The sequence below is a fragment of the Macaca nemestrina genome, chromosome 10 (assembly GCF_043159975.1).
Source record: "Macaca nemestrina isolate mMacNem1 chromosome 10, mMacNem.hap1, whole genome shotgun sequence".
Classification (NCBI taxonomy): Eukaryota; Metazoa; Chordata; class Mammalia; order Primates; family Cercopithecidae; genus Macaca; species Macaca nemestrina.
Genome location: NC_092134.1, coordinates 142899878 through 142920686, shown reverse-complemented (window position 1 = coordinate 142920686; position 20809 = coordinate 142899878). Strand labels below are relative to the sequence as shown.

Below are 20809 nucleotides of genomic sequence, written 5' to 3'. Positions count from 1 at the left end.
AGGAGGTCAGGGCTGCTGTGAGCCATGGTTGTGCCTCTGCACTCCAACCTAGGTGACAGAGCAAGACCCTGTCAAAAACAAAAAGTTCTTTTTAAAATAAACAGGCCGGGCGCGGTGGCTCAAGCCTGTAATCCCAGCACTTTGGGAGGCCGAGACGGGCGGATCACGAGGTCAGGAGATTGAGACCATCCTGGCTAACCCAGTGAAACCCCGTCTCTACTAAAAAATACAAAAAACTAGCCGGGCGAGGTGGCGGCGCCTGTAGTCCCAGCTACTCGGGAGGCGGAGGCAGGAGAATGGCGTGAACCCGGGAGGCGGAGCTTGCAGTGAGCTGAGATCCGGCCACTGCACTCCAGCCTGGGCCACAGAGCGAGACTCCGTCTCAAAAAAAAATAAAATAAAATAAACAAAGGATAAGATTTTGATACAGGCAGTTCTACATGGAGCACAGCATACACAAAAGCAAAGCTGGTTTTGATACTATAGAATTTGTATTAACTTGTCAGAACACCATGATTTAGTTCTTCCTTGTCTGATTCCTAGGAATGGTCCATACTTATGCAGGCTATGTGTAAATATCCCTGTAGTCCTGTAGTCCTTCTAATCATGAGCACTCAGGGAAATACCTGTAAAGACCAGTCTGTGAACCAGTGCGCATGGGTAGATACAGTATACTTTGCCCAGTAAAACCTGTAAGATTGCCAGTGATCCGATTTTTACAACCGCTAATATTTTACAAAATTTATATATTACACAATTTTAAAAAGAGCCATTCTCTTCCATTTTGGAATGATCCTTGCTTTCAGGTGTGCTGTGTGTGCATCCTCATGTCTGCATTTGTACTTTCGTTCCTAGTCTTCACCACACCCAAGAGCTGCTCTATGAAAGCACCAAAGATTTTCTGCAACTCAGATCTGAAAACCAAAGTAAAGAGAAGTCATGGATGCTTGAAAAAGATAATCTGATGTCAAAGATTAAGCAATACCGCGTGCAGTGTAAGAAGAAAGAAGATAAAATTGGAAAAGTGTTGCCCGTTATGCATGACAGTCATCATGCTCAAAGTGAATATATTAAGGTAATGTCCTTATGTCTTAAATAAGTTATTTATTTTTCTGGGAGAGTTGAAGGAATTCCAAAGAACCTACAGTTTGTAACGTAAGGTCCATTCAGTGCGGAAAGCTCTGGTAGCAGCTGCCTCAAGAACTAGGTTTCGAAGAACAGCTGATCATTATAGCGCTTAGGGATTTAAAATATTAGCCTTGTTCATTCATTCATTCATTCATTCAGCAAATACTTACTGCACTGCTGGCCGGGCACAGCGGCTCACGCCTGGAATCCCAGCACTTTGGGAGGCCAAGGCGGGCAGATCATGAGGTCAGGAGTTCAAGACCAGACTGGCCAACGATGGTGAAACCCCATCTCTGCTAAAAATACAAAAAAAATTTAGCTGGGTGTGATGATGGGCGCCTGTAATCCCAGCTACTTGGAGGCTGAGGCAGGAGAATTGCTTGAACCCGGGAGGCGGAGGTTGCAGGGAGCCGAGACCACACCACTGCGCTCCAGCCCTGGTGACAGTGCGAGAGTCCGTCTCACAAAAAAAAAAAAACAAAAAACAGAAAACACAAATATTTACTGCACTCCTGCTATGGGTTAGGCCCTAGAGTTACAGTAATCTAAACAAGGTCTGTCCTCATGGTATTTACGTTTTAATGGTGAGAAAAAACAGAAACATTAACAAATAACTAAGAAAATTATAGATTAGGGCGGGTGCAATGGCTCACACCTGTAATCCTGGTACTTTGGGAGGCCAAGGCGGGTGGATCACCTGAGGTCAGGAGTTCGAGACCAGCCTGACCAACATGGTGAAACCCCGTCTCTACTAAAAATACAAAAATTAGCCGGGCGTGGTGGCAGGTGCCTGTAATCCCAGCTACTCGGGAGGCTGAGGCAGGAGAATCACTTGAACCCAGGAGGCAGAGGTTGCAGTAAGCCAAGATCATGCCACTGCACTCCAGCCTGGGTGACAAAGTGAGACTCCGTCTCAAAAAAAAAAAAAAGGCTTTAGGAGGTCGAGGTGGGCCAATCACAAGGTCAGGAGTTCGAGACCAGCCTGGCCAACACACTGGAACCCTGTCTGTACTAAAAATACAAAAAATTAGCTGGGCGTGGTGGTGGGTGCCTGTAATCCCAGCTACTTGGGTAGAGACTGAGGCAGGAGAATCGCTTGAACCTGGGAGGCAGAGGTTGCAGTGAGCTGAGATCGCGCCACTGCACTGCAGCCCAGTAACAGAGCAAGACTCCGTCTCAAAAAAAAAAAAAAAGAAAATTATAGATTATAAAAATGTGGTGTTAAGGGAGTAAAAGAATTACATGAAGATTATATGTAGTCGCCGGAAGTCTGTTGTATTAACAGAAGGAACGCACAGGGACACTGTCTCATATCTGGTGTTTTTGCTGAGACCTGAAAAATGGGACTAAGCTTGCCATACAGACCTTGAGGAAGAACATCCCTGGCAGAGGGAAAAGCAAGTTTATACGCCCTGGAGTATGTTCAAGGAAATGGACGGCTGTCGTCGTGGGTGTAGAGGAGTGAATAAGGAGGAAGTGGATGCCCTTTAAGAAGCCAGGGTTGGCAGCAGCCAGTCGTAGAGGGCCGTGTGCATCACGGTACAGAGTGTGAACTTAGCCCTCAACAGTGTTAGGCCTTTGAAGGACTGTGTGAAAGAAGTAACATGATCTGATTTGGGTTTTTAAAAGATCATTTTAACTGCTCAATACAGCATGTATAGTAAGTGTTGTTGTTAATAATTCTTCCTTTTTAAAAACATATATTGTAATGTCTTACTTGGGACAGCTTCTGAGGTCCATTATCTGACTCTTCCCAGAGCCAAAAATATTTGTTTGAATTTCTACTCTGTACACATTAGAAATGGGGCTTACGAAACTGGTCTAGAAGTAGGAGATTTTCAGATGTTCCTCAAAGTTCCTTGTCGTCTGGTTCCTTAACTCACTTTGTACCTCTGGAAATCCCTTCTTTTCTTTCTTTCTTTCTTTGCCTAAGTGCTACTTGAATTACCTAAACTGTAGAACTGAGTGTTCATAGTTTTTGTCCCTTTGACTTGCAGTCCCTAAAAGATAAGTTAGTCCAAGAGAAAAAGCTGTCTGGTATGTACCAAGAGCAGTGCATTTCCTTAGAAGAGGAACTTGCCCGAATTCGTGAGGAAGAGGGAATGAGGAGAGAGATCTTCAAGGTACAAAATTATCTTCCATTTACAACGGAGTAGGAAGCGCCGACGGCTGGGGAAAACGCTTCCCTCCCCTTCATAAATGCCTCCCCGTTCCCCGTGTTTAGGATCGCACTAACAAGATGGGGAAGCGTTTACAGGTAATGACAAGACGCTATGAGGCACTGGAGCGTCGACGGATCTTGGAAGTAGAAGGCTTTAAGACAGATATTAAGGTTCTCCGACAGAAACTGAAAGACTTGGAGCAAATGTTGTATAAGGTAATTGCTGGGCCTGGATTGCCACAAGGGAGAAAAGAGGTATAAGTGAGGGAACGTGGTCACGAGGCTCCTCAAAAGAAGGATGTGTTGTTTCCGTGCTGACAGACACTAACAGATCACCGTCTGGAAGCCTCCCTGAAAATCAATTCAAGTACATGCTAGAGGGAAAATAAAAATACCCTGAAATCACTGAATGATTGCATCATTAATACTTCGATGTGAGCTAAACGTAACGGAAATTGTCATCCCTCCTAATTCAAGAAGCAGATTAAACAATCATGTCTATTTTGCAGTTGGGGAAAGTGGGTAATTGATTGATAGAGTGATTTTTTCTGGCAGACACAGTTCTTTAGAATACAAGTTGCCTCAAGAGCCTTCTTCATGAGATTTAGCCAGTTAGCCTGAGCTCCAAACAAGCTTAGTTACAGAAAAGAGGAGAGGCCTGCTTTCATTCTGTGACAAATTTACCAGCGGTGTTGCTTATCCTGGCCTGTCTTACTCCTCTTTCATTGTTCATTGATCTCTAGCTCAAGGCTCCTTTATTGTACGGGAAGGATGTTCATGGGATTTCTGCTTTAATTCTACATTTTCCTTCTTTAGTTAGCCACTGAACAAACTAAGGATGGCATTTATCCTGTGTACTCAAAATCTCATAAAAAGGAGCTAACAGAGCTGTGTCTTTTTGACCGACACCTCTCCCCTGGCATACGCCATAATCATTTCTTTCTTTCTTTCTTTTTTTTTTTTCCAAATCCCTAGGCAACAATTAATGTCCGGGCAAACCAGGATCTTGCCATTCTGTGTGAGGTCCGTGACAGCAATAGACGGGCACATAAGATACAAGGAGAACTGAAGAATCTTAAGTCGAAAGTGTTTGGTCTGGAGAATGAACTGAGACTCTGTTGATGTCTACTTTTGGAAATGGCCCCCATTTGGAAGAGGTGTGCTCCTTGAAACCTGAGGACAAGGTCATCTTCTGCCAGAAAATGGAAACCTGAGTTGACTAGAGTGATGGTGTTGATTATTATGAAGACAGGGTGAAGAATCAGGGACCGCTAGGAAAGCTTTTCTCGCAGGCTCAGCTTGCTTTATCATTTTTGCTGTCCTTTTAACATTTGTGGGGAGTAGGGGCCTGGTCCTGAATGACCTGGAGGCTTTCATTATTTATCCCGTCTGTATCAACAGGTTTTTGTTTTTTAGAAGACAGTGATGATAAAAACTTAGGAGGAAGGTATTTTGCGGTGAGCTTGGTGGAGTGTCCGTGGGAAGAATACTTTCCCTGAAGAGAGAGACGCACGGACAGAGGCTGCGGTTTTCCTGAGCTGGGGGAGAAGGCAGCACATCGCAACCTGTCCCATTGGAATAGGCGCTCATTCTGCTATTTCACCTTCCGTCGTGAGCAGAGCCTGAATTACGTTTCTGGGCAGTTTCATGGTGTTTCACCAGAGGGCACTAGAGACTCAAACAAAATGTCCATCTGGAAAAATTAAGGAGACACTTTGGCAAGGGTGAATGAAACTAAAATGATCCTTGTTTGGAAAGTTTGATATTTTTATCAGTAACACGGCTTTTGAAAAATTATGTATAGATTTTAAATTAACTATTTTCAATAAAATATTTCATTCAAAAGATTCTCTTTGAGTTTTCTGTAACTTCTTCTCAATACTATGTCCATGCTTCGTTAATGACTCACGCAACTCAGTTTACTTTTTTGTTCCATGGCCTCTGCAGTTTTGTGCAAGTGTACAAGTTTTTTTGGGGTTTTTTGAGACAGAGTTTCACTCTTACCACCCAGGCTGGAGTGCAGTGGCGTGATCTCGGCCCACTGCAGCCTCTGCCTCCCGGGTTAAAGTGATTCTCCTGCCTCAGCCTTCCAAGTAGCTGGAATTACAGACACTCACCAGCATGCTCTGCTAATTTTTGTATTTTTGTTTGTTTGTTTGTTTGTTTAGTAGAGACAGGGTTTCACCATGTTGGCCAGGCTGGTCTTGAACTCCTGACCTCAGGTGATCCGCCCACCTCGGCCTCCCACAGTGCTGGGCTAACAGGCGTGAGCCACCATGCCCAGCCCACAAGTTTTTTAAACGACTCCTTTGAAATCATCTAGTGTTGGAGATAACAAAGTAGCACAAAGGGGATGACAATAAAACTTTATCCGTTTTTAGGCAAATTGCATTTGGGACAAAATAATTGTTTCCATACCCAGAAAGCCTCTTGGTAGTAAGTTGGTCTTTGCTCAAGATAGCATCTTTCTGATTTACCCAGGACACAGGAGAGAACCCAGGTTTTCATATTTACAATTGTTAACGATGTGTAAAGGAAGGTGGTGATTGTACTGCGGGCAGAAGCTATTACTTTTCTTGAAAAAGTCTGTGATAGCAGATCAGTTTTTTCCATTGATAAACTGGGACAAACATTCTCAGAGTGCTCAGAGTGCCCTGTTCCCAGGCCTTAGAGAGATGTACGGGAGTGGATGATTCTTTCTTCTGTCCTGATACTTAGGGAATTGGCTTTTCCTGACCATTACTTTTGTTGTTGCTGGCAAAACAAAAAGGTGTATTAAGTTAGAGAATTTTGGAGTAAGAAGCAACTTTAAATATCATATAATCCTGGCCGGGCGCGGTGGCTCATGCCTGTAATCCCAGCACTTTGGGAGGCTGAGGTGGGCGGATCACAAGGTCAGGAGATCAAGACCACAGTGAAACCCCGTCTCTACTAAAAATACAAAAAATTAGCCGGGCGAGGTGGCGGGCGCCTGTAGTCCCAGCTACTCGGGAGGCTGAGGCAGAAGAATGGCGTGAACCCAGGAGGCGGAGCTTTCAGTGAGCCAGGATCGCGCCACTGCACTCCAGCTTGGGCGACAGAGCGAGACTCCGTCTCAAAAAAAAAAAAAAAAAAAAAAAAAAATCATATAATCCAACTTACTTACAAATGACTCTGAGACCTACTGCCATTGACTTCAGCAATCGGTTGATCGTGTTTCTAACATCCTGGTCTCAATTCCATAACATTCATCTTTATATTAACCACCCACTGGTGTGGCCCTCTTTAAACCTCACGGTCAGTTAAAACTCTATCACCAAGAAGCAGCATAAAATAGTGGAAAGGGCATAGGCTTTGGAGAATCACAGATCTAGACTCAATCACACCTCTTACTAAAATTCTCCAGGCTCTAGTCTCTATCTGTAAAAGAGACGAAAAGCTACCTGTTTCAGCAGGGTGACTGTGAGGATTAAGAAAGAGAAAATCTAGTATCCAGAGTATATAAAGAGTTCTTACAACAGAATTAAAAAACACACAATTCAAAAATGGGCCAGGGATCTGCGTAGACATCTCTCCAAAAAAGTTATACAAATGGCCAATGAGTACATGGAGAGATGCTCAACATCATTAAGGAAATGGAAACTAATGTGATACGGCTTCATGCTCACTAGGATGGCTATCATCAAAAAGTAACAAGTGTGGACAAGGATGTGGAGAAACTAGAGGCCCCATAGATTGCTGACGAGAATGTAAAATGATGCTTCCCCTTCAAAAAACAGTCTGGCAGTTCCTTGAAAAGTTAAGCATAGAGTTACCATATGACCCAGCAATTCCACTCCTTAAGTACATGGCCAGGATAAATAAAAATATACTGCCACACAAAATCTCGTGCATAAATGTTCACAGAAGTATTAATAATAGACCAAAAGTGGAAACCATCCAGATGTCCATGAGCTGGTGAATGGAGAAACAGAGTGTGGTATATCCATACAACAGAACATTAGTCATGGAAAGAAGTGGGGTAGTGATACATGCTACTGCACGGGGAACCTTGCAACATTTTGCTAAGAAGGCAGAAACAGAAGGCCACATATTGTATGATTCCCGTACACATGAAACGTCCAGAATAGGCGAATCCATATGGAAAGGAGATTAGTGATTGCCAAGTGCTGAGAAGAGGGGGGAATAAGGGGTGACTGCTAATGGGCACAAGGTTTGTTTTCCCAAACTGTGAATATACTTTAAAAACCACTGAATTGAATGCTTTAAAAAGGTGAATTTTATGGTATGTGGGTTATATATCAATTTTTTTTTTTTTTTTTTTTTGAGATAGGGTCTCACTGTCACCCAGGCTGGAGTGCAATGATGCAACCTTGGCTCACTGCAGCCTCAACCTCCCGGGCTTAAGCAATCCTCCAACCTCAACCTCCTGAGTAGCTGGGACTACAGGCACGTGCCACCATGCTCAGCTAACTTTTGTAATTTTTTTTTATAGAGACAGGGATTTGCCGTGTTGCCCAAGCTGGTCTTGAACTCCTGGGCTCAAGCAATCCTCCCGCCCCGGCCTCCCAAAGTGATGGGATTACAGGCATGAGCCACCGTACCCAGCCTATATCAGTTAAAAAAAAAACCTCCATGGAATGACTTTGTCTGGCACGTATCGTAGGCATTCAGTTACAATTAGCTATTATCTGTATTTTGGCTTCAACTGACTTACCAATTGCTTACCACTGCCAATCAGATTCCATGATGTATTTAATACCATTCATTTATTCATTCAGCAATTTATTTCTTAAGTGCTATTTGTTTTGTTTTGTTGTTGTGAGAAACAGCCTCTTGCTCTGTCGCCCAGGCTAGAGGGCAGTGGTGCGATCAAAACCCATTGCCACTTTGAACTCCCGGGCCCAAGCAATTCTCCCCCTTCAGCTTCCCAAGTAGCTAGGACTACAGGGGCATGCCACTACACCCACTTAATTAAAAAAAAAATTGTGGCTGGGCGCGGTGGCTCAAGCCTGTAATCCCAGCACTTTGGGAGGCCGAGACGGGCGGATCACGAGGTCAGGAGATCGAGACCATCCTGGCTAACACGGCGAAACCCCGTCTCTACTAAAAAATACAAAAAACTAGCCGGGCGAGGTGGCGGCGCCTGTAGTCCCAGCTACTCGGGAGGCTGAGGCAGGAGAATGGCGGGAACCCGGGAGGCGGAGCTTGCAGTGAGCCGAGATCCGGCCACTGCACTCCAGCCTGGGCGACAGAGCGAGACTCCGTCTCAAAAAAAAAAAAAAAAAATTGTACAGATAGAGTCTCACTATGTTCCAAGGCTGGTCTTGAGCTCCTAGCCTCAAGCAATCCTCCTGCCTCATCCAACCAAAACACTGGGATTACAAGCATCCCACTGCACCTGGCCCCTAAGTGCTTTTTATGTTCTAGAAATTATGCTAGATCTTAAGTTTACAGAGAACAGTAAAATACCTGTGCTCCCAAGGTTGGTGGGGAAGATAAACATAGAAAAACTCAGTAATGAAGTGCAGTTCTGTGGGTGTGCAGGATAGAAAGCAACAGAGACGGTGACTTGCAGGAGATGCATGTGAACTGAACCTCAAAAGTGAATTTGGACCTTTGTAGGTAGAGGACCTTGTAGGCAGAGGGACAACATGTATGAAGACAAGGAAAAACAGAATGTTTAGGGAAATGCAAGTACAGGAGACAGAGTTATGTAATACACAACATAAATAGCATGAAATTTCATTTAATACAATTATGCAAACCTGCTAAATATTCCAAGACCCTTTGAATCAATTGAAAATGTTTGGGATTACTTAAAACTGGAGAAAAACAACTTAAATATTTTGTGACACGAAGTCGCGCATGAAACATAATTTGAAATGCAAACTCATTTCTTAAAAATCAGGGGCAAGGGGGCCAGGTGTGGTGCCTCACACCCATAATCTAGTAATCTCAGCACTTTGGGAGGCCGAGGCTTTGATAGAGCCCAGGAGTTCCACACCAGCCTGGGCAACATGGCAAAAAACCATCTACAAAAAATACAAAAGTTAGCTGGGTGTGGTGGTGCACACCTGTAATCCCAGCTACTTGGGAGGCTGAGGCAGGAGGATCACTTGAACCTGGGAGGTTGAGGCTGCAGTGAGCCGTGTTTGCACCTCTGCTACAAAGCAAGACCCTGTCTCAAAAAAAGTGAGGTGAGGGGGGATAGGAACGACCATGAAATAATAAATATATGAAATATTTATTTCCTGGTCAATCGTTGTACTTCAGATCAAGCTAAGGCACAATCACTTCATACTAGGATGTATTGCGGTATCTGCAGGAACAAATCAAAGGATAGTGCCAAAGATCTTGGAAAAGCGTCATCATCGTCATTTCCTTTGCATTTTAAACTTTCTTTTAACCATATATATGAGTAACTTGGTAATAAGTCACCTTTTTATCCATGAAACTTACGTGATTTTTCACAAAATAAAATAGCCTCTGGCTATGTTATTTTTGGTCCAGTCTTATGATTCTCGCTGCCTCTCCACCCACATCACGTTAGTTGGGCTACTGAGACTTACTGTAATATTTGCAACACAGCAGATTGCACTATCATCACTCACTGTGTCTAGGGACAGAAGGAAAAAGATGGCTGCTGTCCTCATCCAGAAGAGAAATTCAGAGTCTAAGCTAAAGGGAGACATTGAGAATAAAGAGGAAGGGACAGATTTGAGAATCATTTAGGAGTAGAATGGTCATCCTATCTTGGTGACGGATGACATGTGAGAGTCAGGGAAGAGTTAAGGAAGTGGGAAGATCGCTTGAGCCCAGGAGTTCGAGACCAATCTGGCTAACGTAGTGAGACCCTGGCTCAACAACGACAAAATTAGGCGGGCACAGTCACTCGCACCTGTAGTCCTGGCTACCCAGGAGGCTAAGGAGGCAAGACTGCTTGAGTCCAGGACTTTGAGGCTACAGCGAGTTACGATAGTGCCACTGTACTTCAGCCTGGGCAACACAGCGAGACCGTATCTCAAAGGAAAAAAAAAAGATAATTCTCTAACTTCAAAGTTTCTGGCTTGAGGTACCACGTGTCCAGTGACACCATTAAGTGAGCTTCAATGTATAGGAGAAGCAGCCTGTTTCTAGTAAATTTGGGAATAGAGACCTGGAAGATAAGTTAGTATTAAAGATTTGGAATTATTAATATATAAAAGGTAATTGGATACGGATGAGATCCGAGATGAAAAGCATACAGAATAAGAAGAGAAGAGGGTCAAAGAGGGGAAACCTTCACAGTAAGAGGAGGGGTAGCCAGTAAGGAAGGAATGATCTGAATAACAAGAACGTGGTGTTCTGGAAGCTCAGGGAATGAGAACTTCTAGAAGCCAGTGGTTGGGAGCATTGCCAAATGCTCCAGAAGAACCATGTAAATTAGAACTGAGGTTTGGGGATTTAGCAGCAGGTGAATTTAGAGCAACTTCGTGAAATAGAGATGGAAGTTGGCTTATATTCGGTTGAGGGATGAGGCCAGAAGGAAAATGGGAAATAGCTTCAAAGTTGATAAAGCCAAGGAGAGGAGTTTTGTTAGTTTTAGGCTGGGGAAGACTTCACCGTATTTGTAGGCTGAAAGGGAAAAGCCAGAGGAGGGAACTGAAGACAGAAGAGTGAGAGGTGTTGCTAGGTAAGACGCCGGGGAGAATGAGCGCTGGTACTGATGGGCGCAGGAAGAGCAGATGAGCTGGTATAATAACTCTAAAGGGGTAACTACCCTGTTTTCACGGAGGAACTAAAGTTAAACCCTCCCCTGAAAGTGAGATAGGGCACTGACGTGACGGGGAGCTTGAGGAGAAGAGTGAATGCTGGAAAGATTGGAGGGAGCTGACAAGAGACAAGGGATAGAGTTGTTAGGAGTAGGTCTTGATGAAGGATTTATTGAGTTGAACTGCCTGCCAAGGAGAAAATGTCTAGAATCTCAGCAAGTCACAGTCTGCTTCCTCTGCCCTTCTAACTTCCTAAGTCGGTAAGGGCACAGAGCCAAAAAAGACCTAGAATAGGTAGACCAGCAGAAAAAAAGGAGGTGAAGAGACAGAACTGGAAGGAGGCTTTGGCTGCAAAGTGAAGGGAGGCCCTGCAAAGACAACATTTTGAAAGGGGGGTTTTAAATCTCTACGTGAAAACATTGCTTTATGAGCTTAAGCTGTGAAATATTCCACTCCTGGACTGGTTGGTAGCTTATTTTCAAGTTAGCCACACAAAAAGCAACGTGAACACAACCTAGACTTCTAGAGATTACTTACTTAATTGCCTCACGTTGAAGATGACACCACAATGCACCCGTGTTATTGTGTGTAGGAAATTCCTCAGTTTGCAGATGATGCTCTTCCTGGGGGAAACTACCAGATGAGAATATTCACATCTAAGTGAACGCAGGTACCTATATAGGTGACTGTGGGGTCAGATTGTCGCTGAGAAACCCACCATCCTTGCCAGAATAGCCTTCTGGGAGCTCGACCTCCAAGTGGCAGCTACGATTGTTTCTGTTGGCAGATATTAGCTCTCTTTCTCTTTGCCTCTTCAGCTGCATGGCCTATTTTTTTCAAACTGAGCCAGCCACTCTATTTTTCAAAAAATTAATGCTGGGCACGGTGGCTCAGGCCTGTAATCCCAGCATTTTGGGAGGCCAAGGTGGGAGGACCATTTGAGGCCAGGAGTTTGAGACCAGTCTAGGAACACAGTGGGACTCCATCTCTACCAAAAATATAAAAAATTAGCTGGGTGTGGTGGTGCACACCTATAGCCCCAGCTACTTGGGAGGCTGAGGCTGGGGGATCGCTTGAGCCCAGGAGGTCGAGGCTGCAGTGAGCTATGATCAGGCTACTGCACTCTAGCCACGGCTACAGAGTGAAACCCCATCTCTAAAAATAAAAATTAAAAAATAAAATATACGAATAATAAATAAATTGTGTTGACACATGAACAGAATAGACATATATATATATGTCATTATAATAGATGCATCTTGAGTTGGTCTGCTAAATATGTTTTTTTTTTTCAGTTTGGACAAATATTTATTTTATTCTCCTTGATGATTCAGCTCATCTTTCTATGTTTTAGATAATTGTAGATTCATATGCAGTTCTAAGGAATAATACAGTGATTTTACGCACTTTTTGCCCAGTTTATCCCCAATCATTGACTCACTCCTTTTTGACTAGTCTGCAGCTAGCGAGTCCTGGGAATTCTAGATTGGACCACGATATTTGTGATTAGCCTTGTGTTGACTTGTGACATTTTCCTCCCCTTTTGGCTCACAGTTGCCACATCCTCAGCATTCAACGACAGCAGTGCTGATTTTAAATGAACATTTCAGTATTGCTTATGTTGACTCTTCCAGAGTCTCTTAGTTGGCAACCTTGCCTTGGCATTTGCAGGATAATTAAATATTAAGTAGAGGGATCCCGAACAGGAATGAGCCTAAGGAGTATCGTCATGCACATTTTTGTAAGGTTTCATTTGGCCCAAAGCTCAGTAATCAGTGCAGACTGAACCGGTGTGCCTGGGTTTTTCTTTTTACTTAGAGAGGCGGTTCCTTACCCTAGCCTTATCTCTTGTGTCACTCCGCAGGCTGGGCCGGCACCTGATAAGTTTCTGTGGAAAATAACTGTGTTCTCTGTGAGCTAACAGGTTCTCTTGCTTGTTTCATGTCAAAGCAATGAACTCCTTCCCCCCAAAAAAATGACCTTAGGAAATTCTTCTTTCTCTACGTATTCTCTGCTCATTTCCTGAAGCCTGACTACTTTGTCCTCATCTTTGAGATTCAGTATTTCTCCCCCCCAACACTTTTGTTTATTTATTTATTTTAAAATTTTACATAGAGATGGAGTCTCGCTATGTTGACCAGGCTGGTCTCAAACTCTTGGCCTCAAGCGATCTTTCTGCCTCGACCTCCCAAAGTGACAGGATTACAGGTGTGAGACATGGCGCCAGACCAGATTCTATATTTCACCTTGAGTCAGTCGGACGAGGCTGCCCTCTAACTTCCCGAACCCCTCTCCTCTGGGGGTGCTTCCCACCCAGTCTCCTGCCCTTGCCTCCTGAGCGCTGATCATGAGTCCTTAGGAGTTCATTGCTTTGATACAAAACAAGCAAGAGAACCTGTTAGCACACAGAGAACACAGCTGTTTTCCACAGAAGCTTATCCGGTGCCGGCCCAGCCTGGAGAGTGACACAAGAGACAAGGCTAGGGTAAGGAACCACACTCTGTCAGTGCCAGCATGCACCGGCACTGCCTCTGGCTCTCCCTGCTTCCTCGGTCTCTGTCCTGGTCTGACTTCGGCACCTGGTGCACTTGCCTGCTTCTGGTCTCTGATTCTGCTTCTGCTTGTCCCACCAGTGTTGGTGTTTCCAGGAGTTCTGACTCGGGCTCTCTTCACAAGCCACCCGCATCCTCTCCTGAGGTGTTGGCATTCCTCTCTGTGATGCCAACACCTCACTCTCTCCCCGTGGAAAGAATGCTGTGGGGTTTCCTTTTCTACAGGTCTTTAAAGGCTGGAGAAATCTCCCTTGAGAATAGTATGGCATTTAAGGGAAAACCTTCCTGAAAGCAGTGTATTTGGCCTAGAAAGCTGAGATAACGCTGGGATCTGAAAATGCAGCGCCAAGGCCTCTGACCTAGATTAACAAAATAATTCAGAGACTGATGTGAAGTCTCTGAGGTCACTTTCTAATTCTCTGAAGGAAAATTCAGAGTGTGAAATGTCTCCTATAAACACCTGGATAACATATGGGAAGACACAATGCAAGGCTTCACCATGCGCATCTCTCACTGGCCTGCTCTGACCGCCCTCTTTTGAGGGTAAGGTGCCTGGCTGAAGAGCAGAATCCTCATCAAGGCAGAAGAATATTTGTGATGTATTTAAGTTTAGATATAGGGTCTCACTCCATCACCCAGGCTAGAGTGCAGATCACTGATCACTGCAGACTCCACCTTCTGGGCTCAAGCAATCATCCCACCTCAGCCTCCTAAAGTGTTGGGATTTCAGCGCCCTGGAGCTTCTAAAAGATGCTTCTGCCTTGGTGGGGTGCAGTGGCTCACGCCTGTAATCCTAGCACTTTGGGAGGCTGAGTTGGGAGAATTGCTTGAGCCCAGGAATTTGAGCCCAACTTGGGCAACATAGCCCATCTCTACAAAAAACTAAAGTTTAAAAATTTAGCCAAGGGCTGGGCACAGTGGCTCACGTCTATAATTCCAGCACTTTGGGAGGCCGAGGCAGGCAGATCACTTGAGACCAGGAGTTTAAGACCAACCTGGCCAACATGGCAAAACGTTTCTACTAAAAACACAAAAATTAGCCAGGTGTGGTGACACACACCTGTAGTCCCAGCTACTCGGGAGGCTGAGGCACGAGAATTTGCTTGCACCCGGAAGGCAGAGGTTGCAATGAGCCAAGATTGCACCACTGCACTCCAGCCTGGTGACAGAGCAAGACCTGTCTCGAAAAAAAAAAATTAGCCAGGCATGGTGGCACATGCTTGTAGTCCCAGCCACTCAGGAGGCTGAGGCGGGAAGAACGCTTGAGCCCAGGAGATTGAGGCTGGAATTAGCCATAGATTGTGCCACTGCACTTTAGCCTGGATGACAGATTAAAAAAAAAAAAAAAAAAAAAAAAAAGAACGAAACAAATACACGTCTTGACCACCCTCCAACACCCACACACCGTGTAAGTGGCAAATATATGAGAGAATAGGAAAATAGAGCAGAAAGCCTCACCACGTGACTATGCAGTGTCACCAACCGTCCCTGACCCAAATCCCTAAACTGGGTTCATCGTCTTTCTTTACAGCTCAGCCAGTGAGGATGTTCTGTTTCAATCAGCTCTTGCAAACTGACTTTACTATTTTTTATTTTATTTTATTTTATTTTCTGTAGAGATGGGGTCTCGCTATGTTGTCCAGGCTGGTCTCAAACTCCTGGGGTCAGCCTCCCAAAGTGCTGGAATTGCAGGCGTGAACCACCGTGCCCTGAGACCAGGCTGACTTTCAATCAGACTGCTTCACTCGGAGCGTTTACCCAGGAATGAGATACTGGGTAAATGTATCTCATTTACTCCACTACTGCTGAGAGGGTCCAAAGTCGTTTTTGTTCTCACCCTAACCCCTTCCCAGTCATTTTTGTTCTCACCCTAACCCCTTCCCAATCATTTTTGTTCTCACCCTAACCCCTTCCCAGTCATTTTTGTTCTCACTCTAACCCCTTCCCAATCTTTTTTGTTCTCACCCTAACCCCTTCCCAATCATTTTTGTTCTCACCCTAACCCCTTCCCAGTCATTTTTGTTCTCACCCTAACCCCTTCCCAATCATTTTTGTTCTCACCCTAACCCCTTCCCAATCGTTTTTGTTCTCACCCTAACCCGTTCCCAATCATTTTTGTTCTCACCCTAACCCCTTCCCAATCAGTCATTTTTGTTCTCACCCTAACCCTTCTCAATCATTTTTGTTCTCACCCTAACCCCTTCCCAATCAGTCATTTTTGTTCTCACCCTAACCCCTTCCCAATCATTTTTGTTCTCACCCTAACCCCTTCCCAATCATTTTTGTTCTCACCCTAACCCGTTCCCAATCATTTTTGTTCTTACCCTAACCCCTTCCCAGTCATTTTTGTTCTCACCCTAACCCCTTCCCATCAGTCGTTTTTGTTCTCACCCTAACCCCTTCCCACTCAGTCGTTTTTGTTCTCACCCTAACCCCTTCCCAATCATTTTTGTTCTCACCCTAACCCCTTCCCAATCAGTCATTTTTGTTCTCACCCTAACCCCTTCCCAATCATTTTTGTTCTCACCCTAACCCCTTCCCAATCATTGTTGTTCTCACCCGAACCCATTCCCAGTCATTTTTGTTCTCACCCTAACCCCTTCCCAATCATTTTTGTTCTCACCCTAACCCCTTCCCAATCAGTCATTTTTGTTCTCACCCTAACCCCTTCCCAATCATTATTGTTCTCACCCTAACCCCTTCCCAGTCATTTTTGTTCTCACCCTAATTTCCAGCCTGGGCCCGGCTCAGCGTGGCCGCCGTTTGCCGCCTGCAGAGGGCGCCGGGGCCGAACTCAAGGCCGCTCCGCTTCTCCCGCTCCGGGGCCAGGAGAGATTCCGGAGAACCGCACACAGCGCGGAGTTTGTTTGCTTTCTTCCGTGCCCAGCCCGGGTGGCGGCAGAGCTCAAAGACGAGTCTGTTCTGGGGCAAAGACGGCGTCGGCCTCTCTCTCGAACCGGCCCCGATCAAATCCCAGCAGCCGGTCCTCAGATAACGCGGCTGGGAAACCCGAACCCCGCAGCCCCGCCCGTCCGGCGCCGGCGCCGCCGTCCGGAGGCCGCGGAGATGCCGCAGTGACGCGGGTTCGGGGCCGCGCTGGGGCCCTCGCGGCGGCGCTAGCGGCCTGGGCCTGTGAACTTAGACAAAGACGTTGTTCAGGAAGCCTGTCCGGCCGCGGGCGCTCGAGCTGTTCGGGGCGCTCTGCACGTGCCCCAGGCTTAGGACCGTCGTTCTGCCCAAGCCGGGCCGCGAGGGAGGTGAATGCAGCGCGCTCCGCTGTGAATTCAACCGTGTTCAAGGCGAGGGAAGAACATCCGCGCCCCACTTCTGTGTTCTTTTTCTTTTTCTTTTTCTTTTTCTTTTTTTTTTTTTTTTTTTTTTTTGAGACGGAGTCTCGCTTTGTGGCCCAGGCTGGAGCGCAGTAGTGAGATCTTGGCTCGCTGCAAGCTCCGCCTCCCGGGTTCACGCCATTCTCCGACCTCAGCCTCCCAAGTAGCTGGGACTACAGGCGCCGCCACCGCACTCGGCTAATTTTTTGTATTTTTAGTAGAGACAGGGTTCCACTGTGTTGGCCAGGCTGGTCTCGAACTCCTGACCTTGTGATCGGCCCACCTCGACCTCCCAAAGTTTTTTTTTTTTTTTTTTTTTTTTTTTTTGAGACGGAGTCTCACTTTGTCGCCCAGACTGGAGTGCAATGGCATGACCTTGGCTCACTGCAACCTCCGCCTCCTGGGTTCAAGTGATTCTCCTGCCTCAGCCTCCCGAGTAGCTGGGATTACAGGCACCTGCCACTACACCCGCCTAATTTTTGTATTTTCAGTACAGACAGGGGTCCACTGTATTGGCCAGGCTGGTCTAGAACTCCTGACCTTGTGATCGGCCCACCTCGACCTCCCAAAGTCTTTTTTTGTTTGTTTTGTCACCCAGGCTAGAGTGCAATGGCATGATCTCGGCTCACTGCAAGCTCCGCCTTCCCGGCTTCACACCATTCTCCTGCCTCAGCCTCCCGAGTAGCTGAGATTACAGGCGCCCACTGCCGCGCCCGGCTAATTTTTGTTTTTTTGATAGAGACAGGGTTTCAGCATGTTGGTCAGGCTGGTCTGGAACTCCCGACCTCATGATCCACCTGCCTCGGCCTCCCACAGTGTTGGGATTACAGGCCTGAGACCCAGTGCCTGGCATGACCACTTCTGTTTTCTTAGGGGAAGCCTCCTTAAATGAGTGGGCGTTCAAGTTGACAGAACCTCATATGAACGCGGAGTAAGGACATTCTTGATTACTACAGAGTATTTATTAAATGGCTTCTGGACTGAAGCCTATAGAAGGAGTACAGACCATCAAATGTAGAAAAGATGTGGTCATTTAGAAACCCTATTAGGGGCTCGAGAAACTGTGAGGTCAGGAGTGAAGGGTGCATGAGAGTTTTTTTCTTCAGGATGGAAGAATAGCGGTAGGAAATCCAGCTTCACTCAGAGTCCTAGGGACCTATGCCCTGTTCTGAAAATGCTGAGACACACATCTGTGTGTGCTCAAACTTGTAGGGACCAAGCCTGGGATGTGTCCTTGGGAGAAGAGAAGGAAGCACTAAGACGTCACTCAGAGGGATGGCACTACCCTGGCACCATGGTGAGCCACACGGCTTCCAGACATTAAACATGTGCCATGACTTGGGAGTGGGGAAGAAGCTACTCAGAGCTGTGGGTCATTATGCCTTAGCTCCAGCTACACACCCCCTCACTAGTATCTGCAGCAGAAGACTACAGAGTGCAGACAGAAGAGTGCCTTTCTAGAGAAGTGTGGGATAATGTCTTTCTAGTGGGGTTTAGTGGTCAGAGAGACAGGAGGTAGAGCTTTGGGGAGGCCCGTGTCGATGGTCTCAGCACCAACTAATGAGCCAACTAGAGCGCTGTTCACACTGTCTTCCTCTGGGTTTGCCAGCAACAAAGAAAACCTGAGTGGTAGGAAATAATTGGTATTGCTCAGTTGAAAAGCCTGAACAAGTCAAAGATAATTTTTTTTTTGACCTGGATGATTGTCTCTTGCTGGGGAATCCTTCTCCCTGAGGGAGGAAAGCAGATAGAGACGTTAGAATAATTTGGAGGCATTCATAATGCAGATTGGAAGAGGAAGCAAGGCCCAGCAATAGATGCCAAACTTAGAACTTCAAAGCACATAGTTCTGGTTTGGGTCACCCCTCACCATTTGCTGAGGACTATATCAACAACTCACTTGCTGGGAAGTGAGATGAAGTATGTGAATTGCCTGGGATTTTTCCCAGCTGATGAGCTTTAGTTTGACCCTCAGCATAACATCTCCACCTTCTCTTCATCTTTTCTTTAACTCCTTTCATCTGATTCCTTTGACGCTTTACCATGCAATCTTGAACGTGTTCTTCTATAGGGATGCTTCTATCGGGATATTCATCTGTTTCCTAGTCTAGTTTGTAAAATTACTTAGGACCACAGAGAGAGAAACTGAGGCTTGAGATCTTGCCAGAGCTCATACCATTCTTTCCATCAACCAAACAGAAGAGCCCAACTGTTTGGAAAAGCAAGGGAAGTGGCCAATAAGAAGCATTCGGTTGGGGGCATCCATCCTCTTCTGGGATTGGCCTCCGTAGTAGCAAACCATGCAGAAAGATTTGTAAAAGATGGACTCATGGAAGGAGGGCTAGGAAAAAGGTTCTCTTCTGTAAAGAGCAGAGCAGGCAGCACTGGGGAGGGTGGGTTGGTGGGGGATGAGAAGAATGATCATGTGGCTGAGTGAGTTATGGATGTGCTGAAAGTGAGCTCAGAGTTTCCAGAGTGAATATACTTCTGCAGGGGAGTTTCCAGGGGCGCAGCATGTGCAAAGGCAAAATAGCACTGGATCTGAAGTTACAAAGCCTGAGTTTGAGTCCTAAGTGACAGGTCACGTGTATGACCTTGAGCGAGTTATTTAACATCTCCGAGCCCATTTCTTTATCTATGAAATGGAATCAGTGAAAGGACAGTTTCCAGGATATGTGATCTGCATCAGTTGAAAGAGATAAAACAAATAAATGCTTGCCAAAATGACCCTGGCACTTGGGGAACAGGTCTTTGTGGATATCTCCAGCACTGTTCTTTTCTCTCTTAGGAATTGCCTCAAAGTAATGGAACACAGTCTGCGCAACAAACACACAGGTATATATAGACAGGGATAAGACAGATGTAGATATAAATATAGATATAGATACAGATAGACAGATATGGATATAGATATGGAAGGTCAGACTGCAGAAGGAGGAAGTCTCTGGGGACAAGGGAAAGAGGACCAGCAGGCTAAAGATCTGGTTCCGGTTCTGATTCTATCACTTATTGGTCATGTGAAGAAACTGAGGCTTGCCAAGCTTATTTGTAACGAGAGGAGGCTACTTCCCCTGCTGTTCTCATATGGTTGTGAGGAACAAAACATATGGAATATAGATGTAAAAATGCCCTCTAAGCTCAAAGCTGCTACCTTATAATGTAGGTATCAGGTTTTAGGGAAAAGGACAGGTGGCACAGAGGTCACTGGAGTTACTTAGTATATTTTGACATCTCTATAGAGTAGAATAAGACTTGGTCTGCAGACAACAGGCCATACCTATAGGTCACTAAACAACCTTCCCTTCTGAATTCTCCACAAACCAGAATTTTCTGGTCCCTGTGCTAACCTTGGCCCATTTTAGAAAACTTTGGTCAGACTTTCTTACAATGCCTGTGTAATTTGGGAGAAGAAACTTTATGATTTGACCTGCCCTGCCTCTGATATTCTGGCCACGCAAAGACCAGGCCCTTCTACCATTATTGCAGGTGTATGATGGAAATTATGTTTCCTTTTTGGTGCAATTTGTACAATGTGACCCTGGGCCATTCTGGGTCAGGTGCTGCAGCCGAAGTGGGAGGGTGAAAGGACAGTGAAAACCGTCAGAAGAACTGATGAGTAGCCAGGTAAAATGACGCTGACAATGGACATTTGTGACAATATATGATGCTACCAAAATTTGCCACCATGATACCTCAATCCATATACTTAGTTCTGGAGCTGAGCTAATTGGGAAATTTGAGTCTCAAAATTCAGCTCTTCCCCTGCTGTGACATCACCAGGAGTCAAAAAGGGATGTGGAGCAAGTGGGGTCTGACTGTGAGGGATATCTCAGTGCCAAGGTGTCACCCACAGAAGAGAAGGGAACAGAAGAGGGAGAGAGGAGAGCCACAAGAATGTCCTGGCCT

General features: G+C 45.6%; 1 protein-coding gene and 1 long non-coding RNA gene across 8 annotated transcripts in view; one reads left to right on the top strand and one right to left on the bottom strand.

The window, feature by feature from the left end:
* Positions 1 to 20809, top strand: part of LOC105463815 (coiled-coil domain containing 77) — a 57593-nt gene that overhangs the window by 34447 nt on the left and 2337 nt on the right. For 5 of the 6 annotated variants that reach the window (XM_071072381.1, XM_071072380.1, XM_071072384.1 and 2 more), the window contains 4 exons: positions 856 to 1075; positions 3126 to 3251; positions 3353 to 3505; positions 4265 to 5137. In XM_071072381.1, coding sequence (XP_070928482.1) covers positions 856 to 1075; positions 3126 to 3251; positions 3353 to 3505; positions 4265 to 4411 — 646 coding nt within the window. In that variant the 3' untranslated portion in view covers positions 4412 to 5137. Of the gene's footprint in view, positions 1 to 855; positions 1076 to 3125; positions 3252 to 3352; positions 3506 to 4264; positions 5138 to 20809 lie in introns of those variants that run through there. The other variant, XM_071072385.1, reaches the window with a different exon arrangement.
* On the bottom strand, positions 727 to 16840 carry LOC139356924 (uncharacterized). 2 transcript variants are annotated; one of them, XR_011609464.1, is made up of 3 exons: positions 16298 to 16840; positions 1299 to 1424; positions 727 to 914 (listed from the first exon to the last, which is right to left on the bottom strand). It is a non-coding gene; the product is annotated as an uncharacterized lncRNA (long non-coding RNA). The 2 variants fall into 2 exon arrangements; XR_011609465.1 differs by having other exon boundaries at positions 1299 to 1421; positions 16298 to 16835.